The sequence below is a fragment of the Sinohyriopsis cumingii genome, unplaced genomic scaffold, assembly GCF_028554795.1.
Source record: "Sinohyriopsis cumingii isolate HCF-2022 unplaced genomic scaffold, ASM2855479v2 utg000721l, whole genome shotgun sequence".
Classification (NCBI taxonomy): Eukaryota; Metazoa; Mollusca; class Bivalvia; order Unionida; family Unionidae; genus Sinohyriopsis; species Sinohyriopsis cumingii.
In genome coordinates, this window is record NW_028315926.1 from 848336 (window position 1) to 868866 (window position 20531).

General features: G+C 35.8%; 1 protein-coding gene across 1 annotated transcript in view; it reads left to right on the forward strand.

The window, feature by feature from the left end:
• The window catches only part of LOC149773270 (uncharacterized), a 68228-nt gene that overhangs the window by 18334 nt on the left and 29363 nt on the right, over window positions 1-20531 (forward strand). Inside the window, exons 6-10 of the mRNA XM_089946542.1 lie at window positions 6058-6312; window positions 7812-7933; window positions 12978-13058; window positions 15758-15927; window positions 19264-19391. Of these exons, the coding sequence (XP_089802668.1) occupies window positions 6058-6312; window positions 7812-7933; window positions 12978-13058; window positions 15758-15927; window positions 19264-19391 (756 nt within the window). The remainder of the gene's footprint in view (window positions 1-6057; window positions 6313-7811; window positions 7934-12977; window positions 13059-15757; window positions 15928-19263; window positions 19392-20531) is intronic.

Below are 20531 nucleotides of genomic sequence, written 5' to 3' on the forward strand. Positions count from 1 at the left end.
AGAAACGTTGTTTCAAAGCTGGCCGGCGTAGAACAGGAAGAAGAATTCCAGTTATCTTCCTTATTTTGACACAACCATTTTACAAAATTTCGACCGTTAATTTAGGTAACCTAATTCAAATCCCAATTAATTCGACAACCTTTATGTCAACTATCCAAGAAATACCTCGCGCATTGCATTATTCAATGCTCAGTCAGTAGGACCACCGGAAAAGCGCACATATTGACATATTATTCTTGACATAAACATGGCTAAAAACATCAGCCCAAGTGTGCGGATCTAACACCCACTGGTTACCCTATCAAGTCGTTCCCCCGTAATTCTCGCGGAGGTGGAATTGCTGTCATCACAAAGAACTCCATGATAAAACGTCTGAACTACACCACAACATTCAATTTCGACTACACATCGTGTGAACTAGTCCAAACCACAGTCACACTGGAGCAAAACTCAGACCATTTGTTCTGCCTATACCGGCCTCCTCCTAGTGGAAAAAACAAGTTTTCTGACTCTCTCTTTTTGGAGCAGTTTCCGAATCTCCTGGACTATGGAAATTTGATAGGTGGCAACCTGATTATTCTGTTGTCAACCTCAAACAGTCAGTTAACCATCCCACCCATAAACATGGTCACATTTTAGACTGGATACTTCATAGACCTAATAATAACATTCTACGGTCCTCAGTGGTATCCCATGACCTTGCATCCGATCACCTCTGCATTATATGCCATCCTGACGTATCAGCCCTTAAAACTCCACTTTTATTTGCTACTAAGAAAAAACTCCGTATGATAAATAGAACCAAATTAATGCACGACATCCAAGCTAAGATAACAACTGGCTTACCTCATACCGCAGAAGAACTCGATAACTTCTGCGTTCATTACTTGACAAACATGCCCTAGCTACCAAATGCAGAGTATCAATTAAACAAGTGTTCTCAATGGTATAGCAGTGTTAGGGACCAGCTTCGCACTGCTAAATGAGACAGTCGTAAAGCTGAGAGGCTCTGGCTTTCCACCAGACTCACTACTCATAAGCCAGTCTATGAAGTCGCTAAGAAGAATGTCACAAATATAGTCCATGCAGCGAAATCAGCCCAGTACACTACTAAGATCATGGAAAGTTCCAGCTGCAAAGAGCTCTTCGGGATTACAAACAAGCTAATGTCAAAGAACAAATCAACACCACTTCCAACTACCTTCTCTCCAGTCGATCTTCCGGACATGTTTGCAAATTTTTACTGTAACAAAGTAAAAACCATTAGAGATAAGCTTGACACCACAATTTCAATTTACTTGTCGTCACCATACAGTTGGGATACAGAATTTGAGCGGCAACCACAGATTTGAACCTGTCTCTGTGGATTTCGTACGTACAATCGTGATGAAGAGTGCACCAAAGTCATTGGAACTGATCCAATTCCAACATCACTGCTGCTTGAATGATTAGATCCAGTATTGCCTTCTCTAACGTATGGTATTAATACCTCTCTCTCATCTGGGGAATTTCCATCATTTTTGAAAACTGCCTTTGTAAAGCCTCTGCTGAAGAAACCAACACTAGACCATAAGGATTTAAAGAACTAACGCCCAGTTTCTAATCTCCCATTCATTTCAATAATCTTAGAAAAGGTTGTTCTAACCCAGCCTGTATCTCATCTAAATTCGAACAGTCTTTTTAGCACTGTACAATCTGCATCTCTCCCTTGCCACAGTACTGAAACTACTCTTCTAAAAGGAGTTAATGACATTCTTTCTGCATTGGATAGCGCACAAATTACAGTCCTCACCCTCCTTGATTTGTATGCAGCATTGGACACAATAGACCATCATATAATACTTCACCGTCTCCAGCCTTACTGTGATTCAAGTCCTACTTGGTCAACAGGACACAAATTGTATATGCAAATGGAATACACTCTAATCCAGTTGATCTATGTTTTGGTGTTCCACAGGGGTCTGTTCTTGGACCTGTTCTCTTCAATCTATACACTCAGTCGCTCTCATGTGTCATAGATCATCATCCAGTGTATTATCAATTGTACGCTGATGACACGCAAATATACAAATCTAGCCACCCAACTAAAGTTGATGCTGCCATCCAAGGTGTAGTGAGGTGCATTTCTGATGTGAAAGCATGGATGACATATAACAAGCTGCAGATAAATGATGATAGAACTGAGGCCATTCTGATCACAACACAAAGACTTTCTCATTCACATCCTTTACCTAAAACACTATATATCAGCAACGCCAACATCAAATTCACACAATCAGTACGAGACCTAGGTGTTACTTAGGACAGTACTCTCACATTGCACCAACATGTCGTGAACATATGCAAGGCTGCAGATCTTGAGCTGAGACGCATCAGCTCCATTTGCAAATATCTTTCAGTTGATTCCACTAAAACACTTTTGTGTTCAATAGTACTTTCAAAACTGGACTATTGTAACTCAATTATGTCTGGTTCATCTCAATATCTACTCCAGAAGCTTCAGAAAGTTCAAAACACAGCTGCTCGGATCATACTAAGAGTACCACGATTAGATCACACCTCCCCGCTATTCTGTACCCTACACTGGCTATCAATTCAATCCAGAATCAAACACACAATTGGTTCTCTGTGCTACGTTTCACTGTCGGACTCTAGTCTAACATACCTATCTGACCTCACCCATGTGTACACACCAGCAAGATACTTACGCTCCTCTTCTGACAATCGTATACTCATTATTCCAAGTATGTAAACAAAGTCATATGGACAGCGTTATTTTACATACCAGGGCCCAGCAACGTGGAATGAATTGCCCACTGTACTTAGACACAAAGACACAGTGAACACATTCAAGAGGCCTCTCAAAACTCACTTATGTTGACAGCAAGAACAAACTTAAAGACTTAATAATGTTTCCTACCTGAAATATTCTCAGCATGTTTTTTATTTTTTTTATTTTTTAATGTTTTTCTAATTTCATGTTGTTTTTTTGTAATAATATTATTATGTTTCTTATCTTATAGGTGTTGTCTAAAGTTGTAAAGCGCTTAGAGCTGCTAAAGATTAGGCGCTATACAAAGTCCTCATTATTATTAGTATTACTTATTATGGAAACTGAACTCACGTAGCTAAGATCCAACGATTTGGCGGGGTTATATATAAGTCTAACTAGTTATCCCGTTTTTCTGGTGTTAACTCGTTATGTCATGTCACACACACGCCCAAATAATTACACCGTACTCCTGAAACATACACATTTCTGGTGATTATGGTAAGTCCCTATGCGGATAAGGGTTGGATATCAACCACTAATTCAACTTTAGTAGATTATACTGCTAACGTTTATCTAAACTTATCATCCTTGTATTGTTAAAATTGGGAAAGCAAGCTTTCATATTTATCCATTAGGACGAATTTAAAGTGATGAAACGTATATGCTGCGTGCCTCGTATTTGAGAAAAATTCTTTCGTAAATGCCCATTATACAATTCTATCCGATGGTATTCGTTCCGGCTACATTCAGTAGAAAATGTGTGGTGAAAGTAGCAATAAATGTTTTAAGATTCAAGCATACTAATATGCACAGAGTTATGTTCTTGTGAATAATACATTAATTCAACCACTAATTCAACTTTAGTAGATTATACTGCTAACGTTTATCTAAACTTATCATCCTTGTATTATTAAAATTGGCAAAGCAAGCTTTCATATTTATCCATTAGGACGAATTGAAAGTGATGAAACGTATATGCTGCGTGCCTCGTATTTGAGAAACATTCTTTCGTAAATGCCCGTTATAAAATTCTATCCGATGGTATTCGTTCCGGCTACATTCAGTAGAAAATGTGTGGTGAAAGTAGCAATAAATGTTTTAAGATTCAAGCATACTAATATGCACAGAGTTATGTTCTTGTGAATAATACATTAATTCAAGCACTAATTCAACTTTAGTAGTTTATACTGCTAACGTTTATCTAAACTTATCATCCTTGTATTGTTAAAATTGGCAAAGCAAGCTTTCATATTTATCCATTAGGACGAATTGAAAGTGATGAAACGTATATGCTGCGTGCCTCGTATTTGAGAAACATTCTTTCGTAAATGCCCGTTATAAAATTCTATCCGATGGTATTCGTTCCGGCTACATTCAGTAGAAAATGTGTGGTGAAAGTAGCAATAAATGTTTTAAGATTCAAGCATACTAATATGCACAGAGTTATGTTCTTGTGAATAATACATTAATTCAAGCACTAATTCAACTTTAGTAGTTTATACTGCTAACGTTTATCTAAACTTATCATCCTTGTATTGTTAAAATTGGCAAAGCAAGCTTTCATATTTATCCATTAGGACGAATTGAAAGTGATGAAACGTATATGCTGCGTGCCTCGTATTTGAGAAAAATTCTTTCGTAAATGCCCATTATAAAATTCTATCCGATGGTATTCGTTCCGGCTACATTCAGTAGAAAATGTGTGGTGAAAGTAGCGATAAATGTTTTAAGATTCAAGCATACTAATATACACAGAGTTATGTTCTTGTGAATAATACATTAATCAATTTCCTGATAATTATTTACAGCTATTGAGAGACGTTTATTCTTCAAAAGTATAATTTAATATACTACGACATATATACTTGACTGTGACCCGAATTCAAATTGTACTTGCATAATAATAATCTTATTCAAAGTACCGTTCCTTACAACCAGCACAATGTCATTTTGTACCTCAATTACCAATCTGATGCTTTCAATTTAGAAACCCTTTGTAATAAACATTGAGAATATATTCTACTTCGACACTAACCTACACATTTTAAAAGAAGTATTTTGGATATGCATGTGGATATGTAGTTCTTGCCTAAAGTGAATACATTTCCACGTATATTGCAGCAGGTCTGTAATAAAGGAATCATTATTTAAGCTCTTATACGATTCGATATAGTTGATATTATTGTGTTAATGAAATAATGTTTGATGGTCAGCGAGAGTCGATATATGTAACAGGTAGCGTTTGCATGTCTTATTTCAAAGGATATGCATGACAAATGTTTATTTGAAAGGAGGGTGTGCACAGCGACCATTCCAATTGCAAGGGGAAGCAAACCTTATAACTTACTAATTTTACATAACACTTTAGCGTCCTTGAGAGACCTAGCTGTTAAGTATCGGAAGTAAAATAAATTATTAGTTAAACAATCTTTTTTAATATCAAAGAAAGACGTTTCATCGATATATTATACTACTGTATTTTTCTAGGACAATACTCATCAATAATCAAATCAAAAAAATTAGCTAATGAAAGAAAATAATGGAGAAAAAACAAAACAAATCAAGTGTCAGGTTATAGAAGCAAATTCCCAAGCGTAATGAATAGGATCATGTAGGAAAGTTTCATGGACTTTGTATAATATTGGTTGATGTACCCTTTTTGAAAAACGGGACCAATTCAATTCTTGTAGATAAATATCAGTTCAAAGTCTTAAAACAGTCTAATAAGCTATTAGTGGGTGTTTGGGTGCTTGTTAATACGTTTTGTTTTTGTTTTCTTTAAATGACCGATAACACTGTGATGAGTGGGTTGTGTGAATGCTATCATGACTCACATTTGTTATCTCTGTCGTAAACGTCCACATTATATTAATGACCTAAAAACATAAACACTGACAATCATATATCATATGCAGTGTGTTTTCCGCATTTTGTTAAATGCCCCAGTAAGTGCTCACACTAAAATCCAAACTTGTGGTGTCTCTTGGCAACGTCTAGTAGTATCTTTGTGACGACAGCAATGGAAAGAAAACCATTTTAAGGTTAAGGGCACAACTGGATAAAATGTTCCTACAGATAGGCTTCTCGTGAATTCCACGCTAACTTATTCAGTAATTATATTTCAGGCAATCAACGATCATATTTCTTTGAAACAGGGTATTTAACATACCGTAATGAAAATGCTGACCCTGTAGCCATAATTAATTAGGTGTCTGCTACCATAAATACAATATTTACTTGCATTACGATAATGCTATCCATGTGTAATATGTTCATTATCTCAGGACTCAAGAAAAGAGGTGTGTGAAAAATACTTCCGGAACATTAGATGTGAATATCTTGGTATAAAGCCAACCATAGTTCACCTTGCTGATGAGGACTTTGCTCTGGACAATACCGTGATTGACCCAAAGTTGGATGATTTAAAAAAGAAAATTGTACAGCTTGCATCTAACCAGCCATATTGGGGAGAAAAAATTCCAGCGAGGTGGCTCCTGTTGGAGGAGCGTCTGATGAGACTTAAGCATGCAGGAGTCAAGGTATATATGATGACCGCATACATGATATCAACTTTTTATTTAATCATTCAACTTGTTATACAAATGAAAGAAAGTAATAATTTCAACTAACGTGCATAGTACAAACAGAAGATAAAACAAGAAAAGAGGAAAATGGATATCGGCAATGAAACAATGTCATTATAATCACCATTATATTATGACATGATTGAGGCATAGGTACTCTTACATTATGTCTTCCAGCCACTGATACACTATTATAATACTGACGCGATCAAGGATGACAGGACAATTGCAATCTGTGATTATAGCCACTGATAAGGCATTATATTGTTGACAGTGATAGGATGACAGGATAAGTATAGTCTGTCATTATACCCACTGAAGTGTTATTGTAATACGGACGTAGTTAGGTGTGCAGATAGTTGCACGTTGTCATTATTGCAACTAACATATTGACAACAGACCATTCTTCCCTTTCACATTTCTTGCAACTCACGATTTCTCCCACATATGCATGTATTATGGTAGTAAGGATGTATCTATGTATGTAAGTGAGTATGTATGTATGTATGTATGTATGTATGTATGTATGTACGGACCACATGTGTTATCATTAGTACTGGTATATGCCATATAGATTAGATAATAATAGCCATTACATATTTTAAATAGATTCTGTAGCTTTGCGATAGGCTAACCATTGTTCTAATATTATTGGTAATAATAATGCTAATAATACATGGATACATTCTTCATACTCTCGACCTGACCGTTGGGATATGTATCTCAAATAAATAAGTACCTTGCATCCATCCATCCATAATCCATGCGAAATGTTCGTCTTAAATTTATTAGAATCCTGCCATAATCAATACAAAATGCTCGTCTTAAATTTACTAGAATCCAGCAATAATCCATACAAAATGTTTGTCTAAATTTACTAGAACTGCAACCAACTTGTTATAATTTACTTTTGTTTACCTATTCTTAAAATAAAAATCTGGTGAAAGAGTTTCTAGATCTGTTTTAAAATGACAAACATTGTTTCCACTTTTAGGTCTAGTTGTCATAGACCGCTGCTGTTTATCGAACGCCTTGTTGTCCGTCGTCTGTCAGTACGTTATATTTTAAGTTTGTTATCAGGGGTCCGTCTTCCTCATATTTGAGATAAGTGGATAGTTAATATTCACTGTATCACAAAATATTTCTAAACGAAACGTTTGCCAGAATGTTGTGTAAGTTGGGAACCTGGCTTACAATAGGAAACGCATCAAACTTTCTAATGTACTATGTAGCTCAAAACCATGTTTCAACTTGTATACCATCTTGTGACATTATTCGGTTGGCAAAATGTCACTGAATATGCTTGATACAGCAGACATTAGTAAACACGTTCTCTCGTATCTTTCTGATGTAATCGTACATTAATAAGTGGTAGCCAAGTAATGTTTGTGTCCCATAACTTTCAAGACATATGCGAATAGTAATTTAAGGAATGTTTGTCTTCTCATATACAGGTGATTGCATACAGTCTCCTAGAGAAGATAAACCATGAAGGAGCCGTGAAAATAGAGTCGAGAGAGGAATTTAATCTGTTTCTAAGGTTTCAGCATGATATTGGAAATATCCTTTATTTTGGGTAAGATAAATCATTTCTTGAAGGAGAGATGTATGTGTCTGATGCTTCAAATTCAGACAGCTTCATAACTATGGTGGTGGCTGGAGGCGTAAATAGTCCAATACAGGCACGAAATACGTAAATTCAACGCAGAGGTTTGCCAAATTGTAAAGAAGATTATGGTAATGAGGGGCTCTTGGATTGCAACTTGGATTAATATTGAACTGGAATAATGTATTAAAAGTGTTGTCTAGCTTAGAAAACATTAATCTCAAGTCATTGCTAAAGTTATTGTGGGTGCATATTGATATGCAATCTTCCGGGTTTTGCAAATGTTATTGCTATCAAACTAGAAATAAAATAGTCAGATAGATCATATTTGCAGTCGCCGGGTGGCTGAGGGATTTAAAGCAATCGCTTTTACCGATGACTATTATTTCACCTTCGTCCCATTTAGTTCGAGGCTCTGGTTCGGCCAATGATGGTATGTGAACAAATTGTGAGCAATATCCAGTGGGTCGGTGGTTCTTACCAATGTTGTTCCTGTTTATTACTCCATCAAGTACACTGGTAACTATGCATCATGTGTAAAATGACTTTAAAACCAAACAACTGCAACAACGACAACCTCATATGTAGCCCCACGTGACGATTGGTAGAACGTTAATGAAGTCAAACACCTTTTGTAATTTTGTGCAGCAGTATTGCTTGTAATGAGGAGCTGTAGAAATCATTTTGATTTGCTCGCCATAAAAAATTGTCTTTCCTTTTTCTATTATGTTATCCATATATAGTACTCCAGGGCATTACAGTTGTCATATAAAGGCTCTATTGGTAGAAACTTCATGGAGTTAGACTGTGATCATTCAAATGTTCTACGAATCAAGACGCGTAAGGTAACATTGAAAACCACTGGCAGAGGAATGAAGCAGTGCAAACATATGAATGGGCTTGACTCTGACATTTATAGATAGGAATCGTTAGTTCATTTTAGGGTTATATTTCAACGCCTAGATCAATGTAATAAATATGTGTTCTTCAGTTAGAACAATGCATTTAATATTCATATAAATTATACATATGTATATTAGCTTTATTTGTGTCACTGGGTCTTAATATTCATTAAATAAATATTCGTGTATGAGAAAGAGTTTATAATTCCTATGTATCAACAAATGTTGAGAGGACAAGTCTCAACTCCACAAATATTTAGTGATTACAAAAACTTTACTTTATGTCACCTTCTCAGATTTGTTTCTTGCCTGCTGTCGACTTTAAGGATCATTTTCATCGCGAATTATTGAGTGATTCGTGTACATTTATTATTCTTTGAAGTTAAGAAAATGTCCTTCATTAATCATTGTGGGGAAAAACAACAGACAATAGAAAGAAATATTGTTAGAAGTTGGGAATGATGTAAATTCCTGTAGTGGTCACCTTTTATGGCTTTTATAGACATCAGTATTTAACCTTATGCAATTTGTCAAAGGCTCAAATTAGGGCAGGTAGTCGAAATGGCTAGGCATGGCATACGTTTCCAAATAGATGAGCTTATAAAATATATTAATCCTATTATGGACATTTTGATTTTCTATGCATTATAGAGGATAAAGTGTTTCATTCTATTTCATTCATTTGTATGTTTTCTCATCAATCATTCTCTTTTTTCCATGTAATGAATTAGGATGATGGCCATGATAAGTTATCAAACTGTATCGATAGTTGGGGTTTGAAAGAAGATTTTGAGGCCCAAATATAAAAGTCAAAGTTACCGTGACTGGCAGGAGATATTGAGTTCTGTGAGATAGCTTATCCTTTATACATTATACATCCGATAACTTTGATGGTTGACTTCCACTTATGATGAAGAGGGCAAATGTTAAAGTCACTCAGAGCTTCAAATATATCATGAACTACTTCAGAAAGAAGTCTATTGATTTGCAGATATCAAGATCAAATGTCAGGATCATAGTATAATAAACATCATGAGGGATTTCTGCACAATAACTTTATTGAAAGATTTAGCATCTAACAGATTTCATGGCTTACACATATAGGTAAGAAAGAAGCCTATCGATATGCATAAATAACGTATAGTTTACAATGGTTCAGATAATGAAAACATGACTATCACACAGTACGCTTCGTACTTTAATGATTAGGGATTGAAATAAGCTACATCCGGTGGGATAAACAGCTGGACAACTTAATTATATGGGATGGAGATAGGCTACAACTGGTGGGGTAAAACGCTGAACAACTTAATCATAAGGGATGGAGATAAGCTACAACTGGTGGGGTAAACAGCTGGACAAGTTAATTATTAGGGATGGGGATCAGATACAACTGGTGGGGTAAACAGCTGGACAACCTAATTATAAGGGATGGAGATAAGCTACAAACAGAGGGTTAAATGGATGGACAGCTTAATTATAAGGGATGGAGCTGAGCTACAACTGTGGGGTAAACAGCTTATCTCTTAATTATACGGGATGGAGCTAAGCTACAACAGCGGGGTAAACAGCTGTACAACTTAATTATAAGGGATGGAGATAAGCGACAACCGGTGGGGAAAAACAGCTTACAAGTTAATTATAAGGGATGGAGGTAAGATACTACCGGTGGGGTAAACAGCTGGACAAGTTAATTATAAGGGATGGAGATAAGCTACAAACGGTCGGTTAAATAGCTGTACAACTTATTTATAAGGAATATAGATAAGCTGCAACCGATGGGGTAAACAGCTGGACAACTTAATTATAAGCGATGGAGATAAGCTACAACTGGTGGGGTAAGCAGCTCACAACTTAATTATAAGTGATGGAAATAAGTTACAAACAGCGGGTTCAAAAGATGGACAACATCATTATAAGGGGTTCAGATAAGCTACAAACAGCGGGTTACACAGCTGGACAAATTAATTATAATGGATGGAGATAAGCTACAACCGGTTGGGTAAATAGCTTACAACTTAATTATAAGGAATGGAGATAAGCTACAAAAGATCGGTTAAACAGCTGTACAACTTAATTTTAAGGGATGGAGATAAGCTATAACTGGCGGGGTAAAAAGATGGACAACTTAATTATAATGGATGGAGATAAGCTCCAACCGGTTGGGTAAACAGCTGTACAACTTAATTATAAAGGATGGAAATAAGCGACAACCGGTGGGGAAAAACAGCTTACAAGTTAATTATAAGGGATGGCGGTAAGATACTACCGGTGGGGTAAACAGATGGACAACTAAATTATAAGGGATGGAGATAAGCTACAACTGGTGGGGTAAGCAGCTCACAACTTAATTATAAGTGATGGAAATAAGTTACAAACAGCGGGTTCAAAAGATGGACAACATCATTATAAGGGGTTCAGATAAGCTACAAACAGCGGGTTACACAGCTGGACAAATTAATTATAATGGATGGAGATAAGCTACAACCGGTTGGGTAAATAGCTTACAACTTAATTATAAGGAATGGAGATAAGCTACAAAAGATCGGTTAAACAGCTGTACAACTTAATTTTAAGGGATGGAGATAAGCTATAACTGGCGGGGTAAAAAGATGGACAACTTAATTATAATGGATGGAGATAAGCTCCAACCGGTTGGGTAAACAGCTGTACAACTTAATTATAAAGGATGGAAATAAGCGACAACCGGTGGGGAAAAACAGCTTACAAGTTAATTATAAGGGATGGCGGTAAGATACTACCGGTGGGGTAAACAGATGGACAACTAAATTATAAGGGATGGAGATAAGCTACAACTGGTGGGGTAAGCAGCTCACAACTTAATTATAAGTGATGGAAATAAGTTACAAACAGCGGGTTCAAAAGATGGACAACATCATTATAAGGGGTTCAGATAAGCTACAAACAGCGGGTTACACAGCTGGACAAATTAATTATAATGGATGGAGATAAGCTACACCCGGTGGGGTAAACAGCTTACAACTTAATTATAAGGGATGGAGATAAGCTACAAACGATCGGTTAAACAGCTGTACAACTTAATTTTAAGGGATGGAGATAAGCTATAACTGGTGGGGTAAAAAGATGGACAACTTAATTATAATGGATGGAGATAAGCTCCAACCGTTTGGGTAAACAGCTGTACAACTTAATTATAAGGGATGGAGATAAGCGACAACCGGTGGGGAAAAACAGCTTACAAGTTATTTATAAGGGATGGAGGTAAGATACTACCGGTGGGGTAAACAGCTGGACAAGTTAATTATAAGGGATGGAGATAAGCTACAAACGGTTGGGTAAATAGCTTACAACTTAATTATAAGGAATGGAGATAAGCTACAAACGATCGGTTAAACAGCTGTACAACTTCATTATAAGGAATGGAGATAAGCTACACCCGGTGGGGTAAACAGCTTACAACTTAATTATAAGGGATGGAGATAAGCTACAAACGATCGGTTAAACAGCTGTACAACTTAATTTTAAGGGATGGAGATAAGCTATAACTGGCGGGGTAAAAAGATGGACAACTTATTTATAATGGATGGAGATAAGCTCCAACCGGTTGGGTAAACAGCTGTACAACTTAATTATAAGGGATGGAGATAAGCGACAACCGGTGGGGAAAAACAGCTTACAAGTTAATTATAAGGGATGGCGGTAAGATACTACCGGTGGGGTAAACAGATGGACAACTAAATTATAAGGGATGGAGATAAGCTACAAACGATCGGTTAAACAGCTGTACAACTTAATTATAAGGAATTGAGATAAGCTGCAACCAACGGTTTAAACAGATGGACAACTTAATTTTAAGGGATGATGATAAGCTACAACCGGTGTGGTAAACAGCTTACAACTTAATTATAAGGGATGGAGATAAGATACAACCGGTGGGGTCAATAGCTGGATAAGTTAATTATAAGGGATGGAGATAAGCGATAAGCGGTGGGTTAAACAGCTTTACAACTTAATTACAAGGAATGGAGATATGCTACAACTGGTGGGGATAACAGTTGGACAACTTAATTATAAGGGATGGAGATAAGCTACAAACAGCTGGTTAAACAGATAAACAACTACATTTTAAGGGATGAAGATAAGCTACAACAGCGGGTTAAACAGCTGGACAACTTAATTATAAGGGATGGAGAGAAGCTCCAACCGGTGGGGTAAACATCTTACAATTTAATTATAAGGGATGGAGATAAGATACAAACGGTCGGTTAAACAGCTGGACAATTTAATTATAAGGGATGGAGATAAGACACAACCGGTGGGTAAACAGCTGGACAACTTATTTATAAGGAATGGAGATAAGCTACAACGGGTAGGGTTAACAGCTGGGCAACTCAATTATAAGGGTGTAGATAAGCTACAACCGGTTGGGTAAACAGCTGGACAACTTAATTTTAAGTAATGGAGATCAGCTACAAACAGCGGTTAAACAGATGGACAATTTAGATTAATGGGAACTAGATATGCTACAAAAGGTGGTTTACACAGATAACAACTTAATGTTAAGGGATATAGATCAGCTACGGATGGTGGGATGGTGAACTGATGATTTAATGTTAATGGTTGGACATAGGCTACTGATGGTGGGATAGAGAGCTGACAATGTAATGCTATGAGATGGCGACAAGCAGCAGACGACTGGTTAGGTAGCCGACAATTTAATGCTATGAGATGGAGATGAGGTACAGACGACGGGTTAGGCAGATAACAATTTAGTGCTATGAGATGGAGACAAGCTGCTGATGGTGGGTTATACAGCTTACACCTTAATGTTAAGGTATCGATATTAGCTAAAGGTGTCGGGATCGACATCTGACACCTAACAGATAAGGGGTTAAAATAACCTACTGAGGATGGGTTAGACAGGATGACAACTAAATGATGAAGGATTAAAAGAGCTACAGATGGCGAACTAGACAACTTAACAACTAAATGATAAGTGATTTAAACAGGCTACCGATAGTGGGTTAGACAGATTGACAACTAAATAATAAAGGATTAAAAGAGCTACCGATGGCGAATTAGACAACTTGACAACTAAATGATAAGTGATTAAAACAGGCTACCGATGGTAGGTTAGACAGCTTGACAACTTAGCAATAAGAGATGGAAATAAGCTGCATTTGGTGGGTTAGACAGACATTCTCAGAAACACAAATAAAAACAACAGGTGTCATGGACAGTACTGTTTAGATTTAGCCATGCCCTGCTACTATCTACATACAAATGCATTAAACACAAAAGAGGCTTATTCTATATTGGTTATAATACCTCATTGAAATAGAAAGGCGTGTTGCATGTAATTATACATATTTCAGCAGATGTGTATTTTTAATGTATACCCGTGTCTATATTTATGCAAATTAGCTAGCAATGTAACAGTTACAACTAAGCTGATATCTAGAAGAAAAACATTCATCCATATATTGAACTGATAGAACCGTACAACTAACTATAAGAATACAATATTTTCAAGATGTCGACTATTTGAGTAAATAATTAACATCATATGTTCTAAAGTTTAAAATATTCTTACAAAATTTCTTTTTAGTGGATGTCAGAGCTCTTTTTATTAGAATAAGTGACAAGTCATCCATATATTGAACTGATAGAACCGTACAACTAACTATAAGAATACAATATTTTCAAGATGTCGACTATTTGAGTAAATAATTAACATCATATGTTCTAAAGTTTAAAATATTCTTACAAAATTTCTTTTTAGTGGATGTCAGAGCTCTTTTTATTAGAATAAGTGACAAGCTGAAGTACTTCAACGATCAGGAAAAATAATGAATCATTCGTTTAGACTCATGTGGTATGTGTTGAGTACAGTAACTAATCCGCATACTCGGTCATGTGTTATGTGTTGGGTACAGTAATTAATCCGCATACTTGGTCATGTGTTATATGTTGGGTACAGTAATTAATCCGCATACTTGGTCATGTGTTATATGTTGAGCACAGTAATTAATCCGCATACTCGGTCATGTGTTATGTGTTGGGTACAGGAATTAGTCCACATACTTGGCCAAGTGTTATGTGTTGGGTACAGTAATTGATCCTCATACTTGGCCATGTGTCATGTGTTGGGTACATTAATTAATCAGCATACTTGGTCATACGTTATGTGTTGAGTACAGTAATTAATCCGCATACTTGGCCATGTGTCATGTGTTGGGTGCAGTAATTAATCAGCATACTTGGTCATGTGTTATGTGTTGGGTACTCGGTCTTGCTGTTTAGTTTCCCAAAGCTATAGCACCAGACGGATGTATGCTGTGAATAGTTACATAATCAAGTGTCATGCTAACCTATAATTGTCCATGTGAGATCATCATTATAACTACTTCTCTTCTCAGTGGGTTATATTATAATAAACTGAGTTAGGGCGGTCATAAGAGGGCATTTCTGGAATTAAAGTTGGAGAGGGAGTATGCTAATTTATAAGTGAATGCAGTAACAATAATGGGAAAGATTTATAGATTTAGGAAGGATATTCAAAGTCAGGTAATTTTAAAAAATAATACATGGTACAGGTCTTAATTGTTACTAAAATTATGTGTTGTTATATGCGTTGAAAGTTGGATAAATGGTGGGTCTTCTAAGACATTGCATTTACATTTACCAACTAGATGCACTTCTAGTGTACATTGACATCAATGTAAAGGTCTTATCAACTATAAGCTACATTAGTTCTAAACTTTGGTTACGTTGGCATAAATATTGAAGTATACCAAGGACTATTATTTTGAGTCTCAAATACTCCATTGTTTCATTATATATTTAGTAAAACCTAACGTATTTATTTAAAAGGTGTTCAATGATGTTCAATTATTGGTGTCAATTTCAGGACAGAAGAGCTGAAGAAACAGATCATCCTTGACTCGCAATGGGTGATATATGCCTTGAGAACCCTTATCACGGCTGAGGATTTCATCCTGAAGAAAACAAAAAAGCCCAAGGTCGTTCAAATGTGGCGTGACTTCAGGAAAACCGGAAAGCTCAAGCAAGACTTGATTGGTAATTTGATCAGCCAGAAGTTAAAATGGGGTTCAATACAAACATTTTATATAATAATTACAAACCATTTCGTTTGTAGGCTTATACGCTATATTTCCGTTAATTCTGCATTCAATTTATGTTTCCGTTTATGTATCGTGTCATAATTTAATGTTTCCATTTTCCAGCTTCGAAATGCATTCATATTTGCATTTAATGTTTTTATAGATTGTTCGCTTTATTTTCGCTCTGTTGAAACAACTTGGAAAATAATGGAACAAAAAAAGTCGGATTCTCCACAAACGAGATTTAGTTGTAAAAGGAGGGAACTATAGTTTTGATTTCTTTCCTTATTACAAGTGCACGTTTTGACTGTCAATTGCTTCAAATGGTAAAAACAGGATCGAACTTGTTTCAGACCAATAAGAACAGGAACTAAAAACATGTAAATATAACTGAGTATTTGAGAGCATATTTCTGTCAGCATGTTGAGTCTTTGTGAGCACATAGAGTAATTGACAGCACATTTTTGTCAGTGTGTTGTGCATTTGTTAGCACATATAGCATATATGAGCGCAGATAGGGTACTTTTGACGACGTTTATATCAGTGTCTTGAGTAAATATCAGTACACAGAGTATTTTTCAGAATAGTTGTGCCAGTATGTTGGGTGTGTATCAGCGCATACAGTATATGACAGCATAGTTGTGTCAGTATGTTGGGTGTGTATCAGCGCATACAGTATAAGACAGCATAGTTGTGTCAGTATGTTGAGTGTGTATCAGCGCATACAGTATATGACAGCATAGTTGTGTCAGTATGTTGGGTGCGTATCAGCGCATACAGTATAAGACAGCATAGTTGTGTCAGTATGTTGAGTGTGTATCAGCGCACACAGTATATATCAGCACATGGACTATTTGTAATGACATGGATTATATGTCGGTGCATATAGTATTTGACTGCTCATTTTTTGTCAGTATGCTGAATGTTTTAACTTTAATAGTACAGATCGAATTACCAGCGATAATATCGAGGTATTTCTACGAAGACTGAACTAGCAGTGATAATATAATCATATCGATAGTTTTTATATGCAGATATAACTTTAAGTTATAATGTCGCCATATCGATATCTCCATACAGACACCCAAACCATTGATAAAGTCGTTACATCGATATTTCTATACCGTTGCAACTACCAATCATCATATTTTCACACTAATATTTATATGCATATACAAATGCAAGTTCTAATATTGTAACATCAATATTTTTACACAGACACCCCTACCAACAATAACGTCCTTATATCGATATTGTATCGCTGCATATACATCTACCAGTTATAATGTCGTCGCTTAAATAATTGTATGCAGATACAACTACTAGAACAATGTCACATCAATATGTATATTCAATTATCAGTGATAGACTAGTCACATCTATATTTTATATTCAGATACAACTACCAGAAATAATGTGGCCAATAGATCTTTACAGAGACAAGTAACATATAGTGTCACATCCTTATGTCTATACAGGTACAACTACGGCTGATAATATTGTCACATCAACATTTATATACAGATACAACTACTGTCAATAGAGATACGGCTAACAGTGATAATAATGTCACATCAACATTTATATACAGATACAAATACTGTCAATAGAGATACGGCTAACAGTGATAATATTGCCACATCAACATTTATATACAGATACAAATACTGTCAATAGAGATACGGCTAACAGTGATAATAATGTCACATCAACATTTATATACAGATACAAATACTGTCAATAGAGATACGGCTAACAGTGATAATATTGCCACATCAATATTTCATTACAGATACAACCTATCAATGATGTCACATGGATGTTTTATATGCAGACACAACTAACAGTTAAAATGTTGTCGCATAAATAATTATATGCAGATACAACTGCTAGTGATAATGTTACATCACTATTTGTATGCAGTACAAATACCAGTAATACTGTTGTAACATTAATTTTTTATGCACATATACAACTACTAGTAATAATATTGTAGCATTCTTATTTATACATAGATGCAACTACCAGCGATAATATAGTCACATCAATCTTTACATACAGATACAATTACCAGCGATAATATAGTCACATCAGTCTTTACATACAGATACAATTACCAGCGATAATATAGTCACATCAATCTTTACATACAGACACAATTACCAGTGATAATTTAGTCACATCAATCTTTACATACAGATACAATTACCAGTGATACTTTAGTCACATTAATATTACTGTCCCGAAGAGAACAATACTACGATTTGCAAGGGGTGAAACAAAGTATGATTGAAGAGTGTTATGAACAAAGGATCGGCTTAAGCCTAATCGATTTTAAAATCAATTTACGAAAATCAGCGCTGTCCGATGCATCATTTATTGGCATGCCTTTTGCGGTTGTGTTAGCTGTTTCATGAAAAGGCATTCGTTTTGTATTACCTCTTTCACATTAATTATGCATTCATTTATTTATTTTTTTTTTGCATCGCTGGAGAAGTCGCTAATTTCAGCGTCTGCATAATAGGCAAATTTCATTGGATACAAGTGTAATAAGTTACATAGATCGATATATTTAGCCTAATTGTCGTAATGATAAAAATAGGAACCCATGCTTTTTACATGACAATTTGCATTTTTCTCCATCTTTAAAAATTAAAATAATTCGCGTTGTGTGCAAGAGAGAACCATGTGTTCACAGGTTACAAATTAATTGTCAATGTTGTTCTTACTAATAATCGATGCTGTTCAGTGACATACATGTCCTATACATGCTAAACTACAGGAACAAAAACTATTATACGTGGGACAAGTGTATATCTACCATTCATTGCATTATTTATGATGTTAAACACGCTAATTGCTTCCGTTATCAATAGAAGTCCTCTTTCTAAGGTCTCTTTCATCGATCGAGACACCTTCATAACATTTACAAAATATGTGCATTTCTCTTGCAGAGAATAATAATATTGCAGTGAGCGGGACCTTGTCAGACAGTGTAGTAATTTAACATGTTACAGAACTCACAGTGAGTCGTAATGTAGCAGACATCAAGAGTGGAATAGATTCTATACACTGATAGTATTGAAGTCAGCGGGACTGAGATAGACTGATTTATGAGTGATATAAAGTATACGACTGATGCATATATGGAGAATAATGTGGTGAAGAGGGATGTTACTATTTAAAACTAACCAGCAATGTATTCTTTAGGCAGAAAATGTTTACATGTTATTTTCTAAGATAAGTCTTGTTCAGAAAATATAACTTAAGCAATGACATATTCTACTTCTAGATGCCGTCTGGACAAAAGAAAATAATTCTGATTTTCACGACAACAAGGACCTCCTCTTACTGCTGATGGAAAAATTGAATATAATTACCAGGTCAAGGGAAATCATTACGGTTGGGGATGAGGTCAAGGTAACGTTATGAAATTATCTGAATTTGCAAAGTCTCAGTCGTAAGGGTCCTTTCTTAAATGGATTATAGGGCATTGATCTATGTCATGTACAAAGAGGACATTTTACATTTTTTCTTCGGTCTGAATATTTACTAATTTCTTGATAAATATAAAAGCAATAGCAATATTTGAAGTAGAGTAAGAAATTGGCAAGAAAGATTATGGTCGGAAGATTTAAATGTGTGAATGCAAGTAAAATAAAGGAAATTGTAACTTAGACCTTTCACTAGGCCAATACGTCCTAATTTGTGCATTATCACTACGCATGATTAAAACGATTCCTGGGACGAACTATCAAATGAATTTGACAATATAACACTGCCGTTTCTGTCAAATAATATCTTGAATTATTTAGAAGTGATGTTAGTATTCCATCCCAGAGGACTACCCTGCATAGACTATATCAATAAAATCCTCCTCATAATTGCATGCAAAATGTAATCATGACCGTTACACTACCCTTATCTTTAACGCAAATTAAATAGAAAACATCCAAACTGAAGGACTTTGTTTTATAATGTTTTCTATTTATGACGCATATGGCTTCCATTGATAAAAACATAAATATAGTTCATATATAACGGTTGGGGATACTTTAGCAGTATAGGTTATGCTCCAATTCTGGGATTTAGGCTAGTTATGCTTATGTGCTTCTTCAAGTCTCCAAAGCTCATAGGCACTAGCTCCAGTATGGTTTAACGAGTCGAATATGGGGGTCGGCAGCTAAAGCCTGCGTTTGCTTTGGCAAATCTACAATTGGTGTCATTATCTGTAGGGAACGCACGTGACAGTGTACTGCCGTTGTATATGAATTTGTCCGCTTTCTGGAGGATTGTGCCATTCACTGTGATGTTAGGCTCTACATTAGATTGTTCTAGTGTTAGCTGGTTCATTACTCCTGTCTCATAATAATATAAACGAAAGAGAACTGGTACGTACTCTATTGTGTGTGAGACACATATCTGGCATCCAGGAAACAGTCGTCAGCGGAGCATGATCATAAACATTCACTTCATGGAAGCGTGTCTCCACAATTAGTCGCATTATATTGACAGGATTGTTATCAATATGGTATCTTATTTAGTTTCCAGAGTGATAAT